The sequence below is a fragment of the Symphalangus syndactylus genome, chromosome 20, assembly GCF_028878055.3.
Source record: "Symphalangus syndactylus isolate Jambi chromosome 20, NHGRI_mSymSyn1-v2.1_pri, whole genome shotgun sequence".
Classification (NCBI taxonomy): Eukaryota; Metazoa; Chordata; class Mammalia; order Primates; family Hylobatidae; genus Symphalangus; species Symphalangus syndactylus.
The window spans coordinates 60,197,795-60,211,950 of record NC_072442.2 but is presented as its reverse complement, the minus strand read 5'-3'; the positions used below and the strand labels follow the sequence as shown (position 1 = coordinate 60,211,950).

General features: G+C 54.4%; 1 protein-coding gene and 5 non-coding genes across 16 annotated transcripts; 4 read left to right on the top strand and 2 right to left on the bottom strand.

Annotated features, from left to right (window-relative positions):
• Positions 1-33: 33 nt before the first annotated feature.
• TRNAK-UUU (transfer RNA lysine (anticodon UUU)) lies at positions 34-106 on the top strand. Its single transcript has one exon. It is a non-coding gene; the product is annotated as a tRNA-Lys (tRNA).
• A 523-nt stretch (positions 107-629) lies between these two features.
• Positions 630-701, top strand: TRNAQ-CUG (transfer RNA glutamine (anticodon CUG)). Its single transcript has one exon. It is a non-coding gene; the product is annotated as a tRNA-Gln (tRNA).
• A 454-nt stretch (positions 702-1,155) lies between these two features.
• TRNAL-UAG (transfer RNA leucine (anticodon UAG)) lies at positions 1,156-1,237 on the bottom strand. Its single transcript has one exon. It is a non-coding gene; the product is annotated as a tRNA-Leu (tRNA).
• Positions 1,238-1,765: 528 nt separating this feature from the next.
• TRNAR-UCU (transfer RNA arginine (anticodon UCU)) lies at positions 1,766-1,853 on the top strand. Its single transcript is given in 2 exon segments — positions 1,766-1,802; positions 1,818-1,853. It is a non-coding gene; the product is annotated as a tRNA-Arg (tRNA).
• Positions 1,854-2,105: 252 nt separating this feature from the next.
• Positions 2,106-7,685, bottom strand: HES7 (hes family bHLH transcription factor 7). Of its 11 annotated transcripts, none has more exons than XM_063628347.1 (6): positions 6,357-7,685; positions 5,937-6,002; positions 3,873-3,968; positions 3,683-3,727; positions 3,185-3,272; positions 2,106-2,864 (listed from the first exon to the last, which is right to left on the bottom strand). In XM_063628347.1, exons 3-6 carry the CDS (start codon positions 3,966-3,968, stop codon positions 2,413-2,415), a joined length of 681 nt encoding a protein of 226 aa, XP_063484417.1. In that variant the 5' UTR covers positions 5,937-6,002; positions 6,357-7,685; the 3' UTR covers positions 2,106-2,412. The 11 variants fall into 11 exon arrangements, with proteins under 11 accessions (XP_063484417.1, XP_063484416.1, XP_063484421.1 ...); XM_063628346.1 differs by lacking the exons at positions 5,937-6,002; positions 6,357-7,685 and adding exons at positions 4,162-4,347; positions 4,886-5,915; XM_063628351.1 differs by lacking the exon at positions 3,683-3,727 and having other exon boundaries at positions 6,357-7,495.
• On the top strand, positions 6,591-6,661 carry TRNAG-GCC (transfer RNA glycine (anticodon GCC)). Its single transcript has one exon. It is a non-coding gene; the product is annotated as a tRNA-Gly (tRNA).
• Positions 7,686-14,156: the final 6,471 nt, after the last annotated feature.

Sequence of the window (14,156 nt, the reverse complement as noted above, 5' to 3'; positions counted from 1 at the left end):
TCTTATAAGCAAAGAGTGAAAGGCGACAGAGGAGCCCGGATAGCTCAGTCGGTAGAGCATCAGACTTTTAATCTGAGGGTCCAGGGTTCAAGTCCCTGTTCGGGCGGCTTACTTTTGCTTTCGGTACCGCACTTGGCATAAAATGGTGACAAAAATACTCACTAGCCTTTAAAGCTAAGTGGGACAGAAACTTGGTTTCCACAAAATACCGCAAATGACGGTGGAGGATAATAAACATACTTTAAAAACAGTACTTACGCGAGCCGTATTATCGAATTTAAATTTTCTGGTAGCCACATTACAAAGAATAAAAAGAAGCAACCGAAATTAATTTGACGGATCTATTTTACTTACCCTAATATACCAAAATCTTATTTTAACATATAATTAACATTTTAAAAATATTAATGAAATTTTAAGTCTTTTTGTTTGTACAAAGCCTTCAAAAGAAGGTGTGTATTTAGAAGCTGGCAATACATCTGAATTCATATATTTCAAGTGCTCGATAACGGTATCTACCATATCCAACAGCAGATTTTGTTTTGTTTTCGTTTTAAGTGACGGGTGTGGAAGACACGCAAAATAGAATGTCCAGTAATGTATATAATCTTGACATGGAAAAAGAAGAAGGTTCCATGGTGTAATGGTTAGCACTCTGGACTCTGAATCCAGCGATCCGAGTTCAAATCTCGGTGGAACCTTAAATATTTTTCAATATCAGGATGTTAAATACTATTAATTGATTTTCACAGAGGGGATACTCCTATGACCCAAGATAATCCGACAAAAAAAAAAAAAAAACGTAAACTAGGACACTACCAATTATTTGTGCTTTTCCTACCTGGTAATTGAGTCCTATAACACAGTGTTAAGAGAACATACAATAAATTATTTAAATACGTTGGAAGTTGAGCTAACATTTGAAAACATGTTAAAGTAGAGATGTTATGAAGAAACAAAATTTTGCTTCAGCAGTTACCACCAGGTCTTGGCTTGGGGGATGGATGCAGGCCTATGATGTGTCTGGAAGACCAAACACGGAAGGTGATGGTGAAACCATTACTAGGGGAATTCGTAAAATTACTGTCTGCATGTAAATAGGTGTAGCCTAACGGAATTGTATCAGGTGCTTAATCCACGAGAAAAACTCCGGCCTGGCAGCGGTGGGATTCGAACCCACGCCTCCGAAGAGACTGGAGCCTAAATCCAGCGCCTTAGACCGCTCGGCCACGCTACCTGCGCGAAAACTTAGCGTCCCCGTTGTCCTCCTAAGAGACTAGAAGTAAGGAATGGGGCAAAGCTTAGAGTGCCAAATTGATCCATCTCCTTTTCCACACCTTTTAGACTGGAAATGAAGAACCATCGAGACTCTGGACCGCATAGCAGCAGATGGCAGAACAGATAAACGAGAAGAGACAAAAACACACAGAAATTTACAACAAAACTAGTTTATTTGGGTGGGACTATATCTGGGAGTGGGGAGCGCCTGAGGCGGAAACACCCCCCAAGCGGGCAGCCGGAGCTCTGCACTCGCTCGCTCACCCATTTTCGGTTGCTCTCCCTCCCTGTTTTTTCGACCTATGTGCGCCCTCTCTCTCACCTGGCTAACATGCTTTGCGCCCGCTACCTCTACCTGGCTTGGCCTCTGAGATCCAAACCGCGCGCTCCTGGCATGTCCCGCCCAAGTCCCTTAGCCCCACTCCCCAACCCTGCCCCGTTCCCACTCTAGTACCCGTAAGCTACAAGACACCGCTGCTTGCCATGTGGCTCTGTGGCGCAATGGATAGCGCATTGGACTTCTAGCGACGAATAGAGCAATTCAAAGGTTGTGGGTTCGAATCCCACCAGAGTCGATTTTATTTCAATTTTTCCTTTTTATCCGTTTTTTTCTTAAGGCCCCCATCCCTTCTCCCCCTACCCTATCTCTCTCTCTTTCCACCTGGTTTCAATTTCGATCTCAGTTCCCGCTCTGCTCTCTTCTTTACTTACCTGTCTGCCCCGGGGCTTGGGCCATGGAGAGCAGGACTGAGGGTGGGAGACAGAAGTGAAGGGAAAGTGGGCGTGGACGTCGAGATAAAGGCAGGCCCCTGGCTCGGGGACACACGGGGATTTAATAACCACTTTATTCCATGCACTAGGGACTCGGGAAGGGACTGGGACTGGGCTGAGGGGCAGAGAGAGTACAATCCTAGACGCAAGGGAGAAGTTGGGGCAGGGAAAAGGGACAGGAACCAGGGGAATATATATTTATATAGATACTCTAAAATAGACCACATCTCACCCGCGCGCTGAGCCCGCGCGCCCCGCCGCCCTCCCCAACGCCTGCTCGCCCGGACGCCCGGGTCCCTCTGCTGCCCTCGGGCTGGAGTCTGTACCCCACCTCTAGACCCCGCCCCCACCACCCCCCAAGGCTCAGGGCCAAGGTCTCCAGAAAGCGGGCGGCGGGGGCGGCGGGGCCTTGGGCGCCCCGTCCTGTCTGTGAGGCGGCGGTGGCGGCGGCAGCAGTCCGGTGAGGGGCGCCGGCGCGCCAGAATCCCCGGCGCGCGGGGAGCAGAGGGATGGGGACCATGCACAGCACGGGCTAGGGGGGCCCTGGTGCACTGGGGGGCGCTGGTGCAGCGCGGGGCCAAGGGCCGGTGCAGCGGGGTCCAGGGATGGGCGCGGCGCTGGAGGCCTCGGATCTACCGGCTTGGGCCGGGGCGGTTTGGGGCGCAGGTAGCCGTGCAGCGCGGAGAAGAGCTGGGCGCGGGCGGCCGGGCTGGCGTCGTGCGCGAAGGCCGCCAAGCGAAGCAGGCACTCGCGGAAACCGGACAAGTAGCAGCTGGCGAGCGCCTCGGCGTCCTGGACTGGGGACCGGGGAACCCCTGGAGCCGCGGCGGCGGGTGCGGCCGGCGGGAGCACAGGTGGGCAGGGCAGGGGCCCAGCAGGGGTGAGGGAAGGGGCGGGGCGCAGAGATACCAAGGCCCGACAGGCGCACAGAGACAGGAAGCCAGATGGACGGAGAGAGGGAGAAAATGAGGGAGACACAGAGACAGACACGCGCGGGTGTTATTAACCTCGCCTCGGAACAGAACCGGCCACTCCCCAAGCCCACCATCCACCGCAGGGTCCGCCCGCTCTGCCCTGGCCGGAGCCTCCTGGCGTCCCCCCTCCCTCCCTCCGCTGCCCCACCCCCGCGCTGTACCCGGGGGCTCCACCCGGCTTCGCTCCCTCAAGTAGCCCACGGCGAACTCCAGTATCTCCGCTTTCTCCAGCTTCGGGTTCCGGAGGTTCTACAGACGGAAGGGGAGGGCGCAGAGACAGAAAGGGGTGGGGAGAAAGGGGGAAAGTGGCAGGGGGAAAAAGGGAGGGGCGGATGCGGGAGCTGGGAGTGCCCCCGATCGCATTTGCGCACTGCCCACAGAACGCGCGACCAAATGCGGAGTGGAGATGACCAAGGAAAGTCCTGGCCCACCCTGAGACGAAACTGTCCAGTCCGAGGGGTTGGAACCAATGCCCAACGCGTGAGGAGGAGATTTGAAACCGCAACCCAGGGAATGAAAGTAACCACCCGACAGAACAGAAGCTGGCTGATCGGAAGCTGGCTGTGGGGGAGGGGGAAGAGGACACTTAGAGACCTAAAGGGTGAAACTGACCGACCCCGGGAGCGAAATTTACAGAACCAGGCTTGAAACTTACAGACCCGAGGGGTGACGAAGAAGATCGAGTTCTGAGAGCGAGTGGGGGTCTGGGATGGAATTCCAAAGGCGGGACTCGGGTGAGGATGCCTTGGGGCCGGGGTTGCCAACCAAGCTTGTGTCCCCACCCCAGTGGGAAGCCCTGGGACGCGGAAACGGGAAGCTTGGGGACCCGGGGCTGGCGGAGGGACTGACCTGGTCCCGGGTCCGCTCCAGCAGCAGCAGCCTCAGCTCTTCCAGGCTGCGGTTGATGCGGTCCCGGCGCCGCTTCTCCACAAGCGGCTTCAGCATCTGCGACCAGCGGGAAAAGGAGAGCGGGCCGACCGGACCCAGACTCAGTGCGGCCGCGCCGGCATCGGATCCCGCCGCTGGGAGAGCCCGGCTTCCACCCCGGCCCCAAGACCCCAGATTGCCTAGGGCCGGCCCCATTCGATCCCTCTCCGCTCCCCCTCCCAATGCCCCTAGATCAGTTTCTGTAGCTCGCCTCCCCGGATCTTCGCATTCTCCTCTCTCAGTCTCGTCCTCCCTCCTCCCCTCTCTGTGTCTCTCCTCCTCTTTTCTCTCTACGTCTCCGTCTCGTGCAGTTTCTCTTTGTCTCAGTGGAGAACTTTGGGGACTCTCTGCGCGCAGGCACGTGCGCCGCACGGTGCCGGGCTCAGAGCTGGCGGCCCTGAGTATAGAAAGGGAGATACCTAGCGCCACCGCGCCGCCTTCTCTCCCTCAAAACCCTCCAGGCCTTCACCTTCCCCACTGTTCTCCTAAAATCTTCCACCAGTCTGGGACCTCTGGAACCAACGCGCCCCGGGACCTTCTCTACAAGACCGCCTTGGGCCAGCCCCGCCCGGCTCACAGCCAGAGTGGAGCAAGTGCCTATCCTCTTCTCTTTTCGTTCCCACCCTCCTCCCTTGGCTCTGCCCTCTACTTGCTTATTTTACTCCAACACCGGCCCCCTCCCCAGGCCACAAGGTGCCGACACCCATTACCGAGGCCCCTAGTCCTATGTTTCCGCCGCCCACTCAGGTCTGGCTCTGACCCCTGTCTCCTTCTTCATATTTTGCAGCTTCCTCTCCAGCTCCTGGCTCCTGGAGTTCTGGAGCACCGCTCCCCTCCACCCCTGAGTCCCCAGCCTCTCTCCAGACCGACGGCGTCAGGGGCCCGGTCCCCTGGCCAAACCAGGGACCTCTGCTCCCACCCCTCCCGCCTCTCACCTTGGGGCCGTCCCTATTCTCAGCTCGATCCCGGGTGACCATTGCTCCTCCGGACCCTGTGTGGACCGGGTCCCTGCTCGCCTGGAACCTTATATTCCGCGGCCCCAGGGTAGGAGGGATAGGACCCGACCCCGCCCCCTTCGGCACCCGGATTCTGCCCCTCTAGGACCCGGCACGAGGCTCCCGGAAAGAGGAGGAGTGAAGGGGGGAGGGGAGGGGAGGAGAGAAACTGGCCTGGGAGTGTGGGGAGTGAGGGGTGAATGGGGACACTGGCTGGTTTACGGACCATAAGGCTGTATAAGGAGGCGGGACCCAGCTGAAGGGAGGAGGCCATTAGGGGCAGAGCTCGCTTGGGGATGAAATTCAGAGTTCCTCCAGAATTGCAGCTTTCTCGGAGGCTTACTGTACCCTCACTAACCCTCAAATAGAAGTTAGCACCTCTCAGCCCCCAGGCTGAATTTTATACATCATCTCCGAAGTTCGCTTCCTAGTCGAGACAGGGAGCAACCCGACTGTGCTGGGTGAATCTGTCCGACTCAACCGAAGCTCTGCCGGGAGGTTGGAGAGGCGCTCTCTTCTATCTAAGCCAGTTACATTCAAGTCCCCGAACATCTGCGCGCCCACTATGCGGACAGGGCACTGGTCTAGGCTCGGGCGAGTCATAGTGAGATACGCAGGAGAGACCCAGCTTATCCCTGCAGGATCTGATGGAAAAGACCATGTGACACCAAGTAGCTATTACAGAAGCCCAGTGAAGTAGGTGCTCCGGGAAAAGGTCTCCTTGAGGATGGCTGGACTGAGGAGGAACTTCAAGGCAGAGGGAGCAAGTCTTTGAAACATAGGTAGGAGTGTAGAGGTCTTTCCACTTACAGTACAAGTATTTGATTCAAAACTAGTCATAGGAGATTCAGGAGTGTGGCTGATAGGACACCTCACGCAAGTGTGCCCGCATTGCTTGCTTCTGGAGGCCCCTGGTGACTGTAGGGTAGCAGGGAGCAGGCAGTTTTACCAAGGGGAAAGCAAGGGATACAAAAAAGGGATCAACACCCACCTCAAACCAAGAGCATGACCCTCCGCAGAACGATGCCTGACCACTCGGGGGCTTCAGGACAAAGTGCTGGGAAGATAAATCAGAAACTGAACGGGACAGCCAGGTTGCCAGGGATAAAGACACGGAAAGACAGGGTTGCAGACCGAGACGGAAGAAAGCTGTGAAGTCAGAGACCAGTGGGGTTTCCTTCAAGCCCTCCCAACGGCCCTCCGCACCTTGGCTTTGTCACGGAGCCTTTCTTGCCATAGCCCGAGCCGGGAGAGGCACAGACCTTGAGGAGGGGGCTCCCATTTGGGATCAGGGCCCCCAGCACATCCCACCTCTCCGTCCTTCAGCCAAATGGAAACGCAAATTTGTGTCCCCAACAGCCCTCGCCGCCCCCCTCCTTGGGAACCTGGGCTCGGGCTGAATTTTTCTCACCTGCACGCGAGGCTGGGGGCCCCCGGCTGTTCGCACCCGGGTGTGGGGCCGCCCCTGGCCATATGGGGCGGCTTTATGGCCCGGTGGCCGGATCCGGACGAGAGGAAGGATGACTTGGCGCTCCACCCACGTCAACCATTCGGGACCACTTCCCTGGCCTACGCCGTTGCGTGTCCCAGTCCGCCGCAACCTCTTACAATCTCAGATAGGATGCCGGTAAAACTAGTAAGCCGCGCATTGGTGGTTCAGTGGTAGAATTCTCGCCTGCCACGCGGGAGGCCCGGGTTCGATTCCCGGCCAATGCACAAGTATGGTTTTCTTCCCTCCAAAAAGAGGATAATATATTTGGTAGCATTTCTAAGAAACATCTTCACTTAAATATTGCTACCAAATATTAATCTTAGCCTTTTGACTATAGCAGAGTTTGCAGCCCCAGGCCTAAACTCCGATTCCGCACGCCCTCACACTCCCCTCCTCCCAGCCTGGGGGCCCTGCAGCCTCCACACCCCCCTCCCTCCGCCCCCGGCCCGCACCTCCGCAGGCGTGACCCTGAGAAACGACACCGTGCTCGGATCCCTGCCCCGGGGGTCCTCTCGGCACCCCGCGGGGGAGGGGCCAGGTCTCCCCGCCCCCCACTCTAAATCCCTTGTTCTTTCCACCTCTCTTCTTCTGTTATTTTCCGTTCTCTCTGAAGCACGCTTCCTTTTCTTAAGCCTATGGGTCTATGCCTTTTTTTGTCTCGCCTCCTTTCCGGGTCTCTGAGTGCCTCTTAGCTTCTCCATCTCTGTATCTCTCACGTTTTTTCCAGATCTTCAGCGACTTCTGCCCTGGGTCTCTCTGGGTGTCGGTGGTCTCGTCCCTCCGCATCTGATTCCGCCGACTCTCCGCGTCTTGGCATCTGCATCTCCGCCTCTGGCTCTCTCGGGTCTCTGGTATCTCGTCGTCTCTCCGAGTCTCTGTCGGCTCCCGGGACTCTGCGCTCCCACGCTCCTGCCATTCCCTGGGAAGCTCGCTAACACCTCCAGGTTCCTGCCACCTACCCTCCCCGCCCCTTCCCGGCCACTTTGATCCCGCACGCGTCGGGCCCGAGGGCGGGCGGGCGGGCGCACAGCCACCTGCGGCGACCACTTGAGAGCGGGGCGGGGCGGGGAGGCTGGGTGGGGCGGCGGGGCGCCCCGCGGTTCGCTCCCTTCCGGCGCGCTCCTCCTCCCTCCGCTTTCCACCTCCTGGCTCTGTCCGCGATCGCTGCCGGGGCCTGCGGGCTCGGGGCTCAGGTTCGCTGAGTGAATCTCGGTCTCGGCCTTAGTCTATCTGGGTCTCTCTCTCTGGAACTCACCCTGGAGCTGTCTCTCCCGTTTCCTTCAGCCTATTTTATTTGCGCCGGGGTCTGGGTCTCTGTCTCGTCCTCGGATTGTATCTGTGACTGCCAATGCTCTCTTCTTAGCGCTAACCGTGGCCTCCAGAAGGAAACTGTTAAAAAACAAAACAACAACAACAAAAAACGTGCATCTATCTATATGCCTGTGTGCGCAGCTGCTGGATTTATTCGGTCAGCCCATATTTATGGGGTGCCTCCTGTGTGCCGAGTACTGTAAGGAGTACATTGGGTCTGGGACTTCCTGAAGCTTATATTACAGTGGGAAAGACAGACAATAACTACGAAAGCAAAAAATAACATAAGATAGCTTCAGATGGTTATAAGTCTGTGGGAAGAAAACAACAACAACAAAAAGGTCATGGCGATGACTTGAAAGTGAAGGGCTGCTTTACTCTGGGTGGTCAGAGACAGCCTCTATGAAGAGGTGATATTTGATGCCAGCGTAGTCAGCAGCCTTGAGTCCAGGTAAAAGTAACTGCAAGTACGGGCTCTGAGGCAGGGGAGCTATTTGCTGGTGGGAGCTGGAGAAAGGTCCAGCGAACCCGGGTTGGAGAATTTGCAGAGTGGCAGAGATCAGATTGGAGAGTCAGGCGTAGCCCATCCCGCAGGATCTTGGAGAGTATTGAAGGAGTTTGGATTATAACGGCAATTGGAAGCCAGTGGAGGATTTTCATCAGGAAAGTTATATTCTCTGACTGATGTTTTAAAAGATCACTTTGGGGCCAGGCGCGGTGGCTCACGCCTGTAATCCCCGCACTTTGGGAGGCCGAGGCAGGTGGATCACCTGAGGTCAGGAGTTTGAGACCAGCCTGCCAACATGGGAAATTATAGCCCCATTATAATCTTGCCCAGGATGGAGTGCAATGGTGGGATCTCGGCTCACTGCAACCTCTGCCTCCCGGGTTCAAGCGATTCTCCTGCCTCAACCTCTCGAATAGCTGGGATTACAGGCGTTAGCCACCACGTCTGGCTAATTTTTGTATTTTTAGTAGAAACAGGGTTTCACCATGGTGGCCAGGCTGGTATCGAACTCCTGACCTCAAGTGATCTGCCCGCCTCGGCCTCCCAAAGTGCTGGGATTACAGGCGTGAACCATTGCGTCCGTCAATCCCCATTATAATCATATATATATATATATATATATATATATATATATATATATATATGCAGTCCATCATTGACCAAAACATTGTTACGCAGCGCATGACTGTAACTGGGTAGATGGTGCTGGTGGCTTTTAACTGAGATAGGAAAACCTGTGGGGTCGGGGAGAGGTTTAGGAAGAGAAATCAAGAATTATATTTTAGGCATATTAGTTAAGACATCTTGGCCAGGCGTGGTGGCTCACGACTATAATCCCAGCACTTTGGGAGGCCGAGGCGGGTGGATCACGAGGTCAGGGGTTTGAGATCAACCTGGCCAACATGGTGAAACCCCGTCTCTACTAAAAACACAAAAACTAGCCGGGTATGGTGGCATGAGCCTGTGGTCTCAGCTACTCCTGAGGCTGAGGCAGGAGAATCTCTTGAACCCGGGAGGCAGAGGTTGCAGTGAGCCTAGACTGCGCCATTGCACTCCAGCCTGGGCAACAGAGCAAGACTCTGTCTCAAAAAAAAATTGTGCATACCTTCGGCATTTAACTGCAACTGATAAAGGCCAGTCTCTACTCTGGCTGCTCCTGCTGCCCGTCCATCACATCACCACTCATCCCCAGTGTTAGAGTGGCTGGCTGTGAGCATTTTGGGGGATCTAGTTGTGGAGGTGAGTTGGATTTGTGGGATATATTTAGATGATTTGTAGTCACTTCCATATATAGTTTTTTTTTGTTTGGGGGTTTTGGTGTTTTTGTTTGTTTGTTTTGCTTTGTTTTTGAGACAGGGTGTCTTGATCTGTCTGTCCCCCAGGCTGAAGTGCAGTGGTGAGACTGCAGCCTCAACCTCCAGGGCTCAAGGAATCCCCCCACATCAGCCTCTGGAGTAGCTGGAACAACAGGTATGCACCACCACACCCAGATATTTTTGTTTTAATTTTTGTTTTTTGTAGAGACTGGAGTCTCACTATGTTGCCCAGACTGTTCTCAAGTGATCCTCCCATCTTGGCCTCCTAAAGTGCTAGGATTACAGGCATGAGCCATGGTTCTCAGCCAATATAGAGTTAAGTTAGCCTTCTCATCTAGGGTAGGAATGGCTTCCAGGGATACTCCTATTTCCTTTGCCCAGTCACTAGTCTTCATGGTGGAAGTGTGCAGGGCCAGAGGACACATGTGATATGAATGTCTGATGGCTCTTCACATTATCAGTCATGGGTGGTAGAGGAGAAACAAGATTTGAAATGCAGAGTTAGCAGCTAGTCTACGGAAAGTGTTATAGAGGTGTGTGGGCAGTAACTACTACAAATAGCTGGCTTGGCACAGTGGCTCACGTCTGAATCCCATCACTTTGGGAGGTCAAGGCAGGTGGATTGCTTGAGTCCAGGAGTTTGAGACCAGCCTAGGCAACATGGTGAAACCCATCTCTGCTAAAAATACAAAAAAAAAAAAAAAAAATAGCCAGGTATGGTGGCCTGCTCCTGTTTCAGCTACTTGGAAGGCTGATGTGAGAGAATCACCCGAGCTGGGGAAGTCGAGGCTGCAGTGAGCTGTAATTGTGCCACTGCACTCCAGCCTGGGCAACAGGAGTGAGACCTTGGCTCAAAGAAAAAATTTAAAACTGTTAAGTTATTTTTCTGGACAGTGTGGCATTTGTCGCCTTTTATTTTATTTTTACTTATTTATTTATTTTTGAGACGGAGTCTTGCTCTGTCGCCCAGGCTGGAGAGCAATGCGCCATCTTGGTTCACTGCAACCTCCGCCTCCTGGGTTCAAGCAATTCTCCTGCCTCAGCCTCCTGAGTAGCTGGGATTATAGGCGCCCGCCACCACGCCCAGCTAATTTTGTATTTGTAGTAGAGATGGAGTTTCACCATGTTGGTCAGGCTGGTCTCGAACTCCTGACCTCATGGTCCGCCCGCCTCAGCCTCCCAAAGTGCTGGGATTACAGGCATGAGCCACCGTGCCCGGCCATTTGTCACCTTTTAAAATTTGTAAGTTGTTGCAACCTCTCATTTCACTCTAAATATTACTTTTTGTACCTAATTTTGTACATTGTCCCTTTTTTTTTTTCTTTTTTCAGATGAGGGTCTCAATATGTTGCCCAGAGTGGTCTCAAACTCCTGGCCTCAAGCGATCCTCTGGCCTTGGCTTCCCAAAGCGCTGGGATTCTAGGCCTGTGCCACAACACCTGGCCATATTTTTCCTTAAACACTTAAACAGTTGTTTCCCTCCCCACCTCCTCCTTCTAAATTATTTAAGCTTCAGACTCCCGGACCTAGGGCTGGGTAATTTTCTGGAGCTCGTTGGTCCAGTGCAGATGTGGCCTATGAAGATGTTCTCCCACTCCTATCCCCAGCGTGTCTGTGTCACAGAGTGTCAGCGGGGGTCTCCGTGTGGTTGCACTCCTCTGTCAGCGTGGGCCTGACACAGTTTGTGGCTGTGTCCATTTATACCGTGGCCTAATGGCGTGTGTGTGGACGTCTGAGCCTCCAGCCTCTTCCTGGCTGCCCTTTCAACAGTGGGCCACACTGGGGCTTGGGGGAGGGGAGCTTGTGTCACACACGCGCTGGGCTTAAGGAATGCAGGGGGTGGGGAAGGAACGGAATAGCCAGCAGAGCGTCCCAGCCTCCCCTCCCCCATTGTGAAGGCTCCCCAATCCTGGTTTCCAAGACTTAGCTCCTCCCTCTTCAGTTCTTCAAAAGGAAGGCTGGTTTCCTGGGAGCCCCCGGGCCCTGGGTAGAGGGAGTTCCTGGAGGGTTGGGTCCTGGGGGATTGGGGGTTGGGAAGTAAGAGGACCAGGACCCTGGGCCAAGGAAAGACCAGGATAGACGCTCTCCAGGCCCACAAGGCAAACTTAAGGTCTTGCCCCGCTCAGCTTGCCTTGGGTGGCAAAATCAAAGAAAAGAGAAGGGGCAGCACAGACCCAGGCAGAGAAAACAGGCCAGTGAAACCACTTAAGGAACTTAAAGCCCCACAAACACAAAAGGTCTAGATCCCTGAACCTCCTTTATTTTTCGGCACATATTTATAGGGTGCATACTGTGGGCCTCCATCTGTCCTAGGCCCTGGGGATATAGCCCCAAAAGAAACAGACAATGATCACTGCCCTTATGAGTCATACATTCTTTTAGGGGAAACAGTCAATGTACATTATACAAAGCATATCATTTGTTAGATGGTGCTATAGAAATAAATTAAGCTTGGGTGGGGCGCAGTGGCTCACGCCTGTAATCCCAGCACTTTGGGAGGCCGAGGCGGGCGGATCACCCGAGGGCAGGAGTTCGAGACCAGCCTGGCCAACATAGTGAAACCCCATCTCTACTAAAAATACAAAAAGTAGCCGGGCGTGGTGGTGCATGCCTGTAGTCCCAGCTACTTGGGAGGCTGAGGCATGAGAATCGCTTGAACTCAGGAGGCTGCAGTGAGCCCAGATCATGCCACTGCACTCCAGTCTTGGAGGCAGAGCAAGACCCTGTCTCAAAAAAAAAAAAAAAAAAAAAAAAAAAAAAAAAGATAGTCATGGAACTAGCCAGGAAATAACTTAGGGGGTATTGCAATAATCTAGGTGAAAGATGAGGGTGGCTTGGACCATGGCGTAATGGCAAATAGTCAAATGTTACTTTTTTCTTTTTTTGTTTGAGACAGGGTCTCATTCTATCACCCAGGCTAGAGTTCAGTGGTATAATCACTGCTCACTGCAGCCTCAACCTCCTGGGCTCAAGTGATACTCCCTCTTCAGCCTCCCAAGAAGCTAGGCCAACAAGCATGCTCAGCTTTTTTTTTTTTTTTTTTTTTAATTTTCGGAGACTGGGATACTGTTATGTTGCTCAGGCTGGTCCCGGCCTCCTGGACTCAAGGGATCCTCCTGCCGAGGCCATCCAAAATGCTGAGATTACAGGTGTGAGCCACCACACCTGGCCCTAACATATTTTAAATAGAAATTGCTCATTTGATGTAGAGGGGTAGAGAAAGAGAACAATCAGGGACGATGCTAAGGTTTTTAGTCTAAATAACTGAAAGAATGGGATTTTCATTTACTGAGATGAAAGTGTGTCTGGAATTGGTGGGTTCTTGGTCTCACTGACTTCAAGAATGAAGCCGCGGACCCTCGCGGTGAGTGTTACAGCTCTTAAGGTGGCGCGTCGGGAGTTGTTTGTTCCTTCTGATGTTCGGATGTGTTCGGAGTTTCTTCCTTCTGGTGGGTTCATTGTCTCGCTGGCTCAGGAGTGAAACTGCAGACCTTCGTGGTGAGTGTCACAGCTCTTAAGGCAGAGCGTCTGGAGTTGTTTGTTCCTCCAGGTGGGCTCATCATCTAGCTGACTTCAGGAGTGAAGCTGCAGACCTTCACGATGAGTGTTACAGCTCATAAAAGCAGTATGGACCCAAAGCCTGAGCAGTAGCAAGATCTACTGCAAAGAGCAAAAGAACAAAGCTTCCACAGTGTGGAAAGGGACCCGAATCGGTTTGCCACTGCTGGCTCCGGCAGCCTGCGTTTTTCCTCTTATCTGGCCCCATCCACATCCTGCTGATTGGTAGAGCTGAGTGGTCTGTTTTGACAGGGCGCTGATTGGTGCGTTTACAATCCCTGAGCTAGACGCAAAAGTTCTCCACGTCCCCACCAGAGTGGCTAGATACAGAGTGTCGATTGGTGCATTCACAAACCCTGAGCTAGACACAGGGTGCTGATTGGTGATTTACAATCTCTGAGCTAGACATAAAAGTTCTCCACATCCCCACCAAACTCAGGAGCCCAGCTGGCTTCACTCAGTGGATCCTGCACCGGGGCTGCAGGTGGAGCTGCCTGCCAGTCCCGGTGCCGTGCGCCTGTACTCGTCAGCCATTGGGTGGTCGATGGGACTGGGTGGAGCAAGGGGTGGTGGTCGTCAGGGAGGCTTGGGCCACACAGGAGCCCGTGGACGGGGTGGGAGGCTCAGGCATGGTGGGCTGCAGGTCCTGAGCCCTGCCCCGCGGGAAGGCAGCTAAGGCCCGGTGAGAAATCAAGCGCAGCGCCGCTGGGCTGGCATTGCTGGGGGACCCAGTACACCCTCCGCAGCCGCTGGCCCGGGTGCTAAGCCCCTCATTGCCCGGGGCCGACAGGGCCGGCTGGCTGCTCCGAGTGCGGGGCCCGCTAAGCCCACGCCCACCCGGAACTCCAGCTGGCCGGCAAGCGCCGCGCGCAGCCCGGGTTTCCGCTCGCGCCTCTCCCTCCACACTTCCCTGCAAGCTGAGGGAGCCGGCTCTGGCCTTGGCCAGCCCGGAAAGGGGCTCCCACAGGGCAGCGGTGGGCTGAAGGGCTCCTCAAATGCCCCCGAAGTGGGAGCCCAGGCAGAGGA

Excerpts from the sequence above, each read along its gene's own strand:
- HES7 (XM_063628344.1), bottom strand. The coding sequence starts at position 4,106 with ATGGGGCCGGCCCTAGGCAATCTGGGGTCTTGGGGCCGGGGTGGAAGC. Across the intron at positions 3,273-3,682 it reads TCTTCTTCGTCACCCCTCGG|AACCTCCGGAACCCGAAGCT; the intron begins GTCTGTAAGTTT and ends TTCCGTCTGTAG. Across the intron at positions 2,865-3,184 it reads AAGCCGGGTGGAGCCCCCGG|GGGTTCCCCGGTCCCCAGTC; the intron begins GTACAGCGCGGG and ends CCGCGGCTCCAG.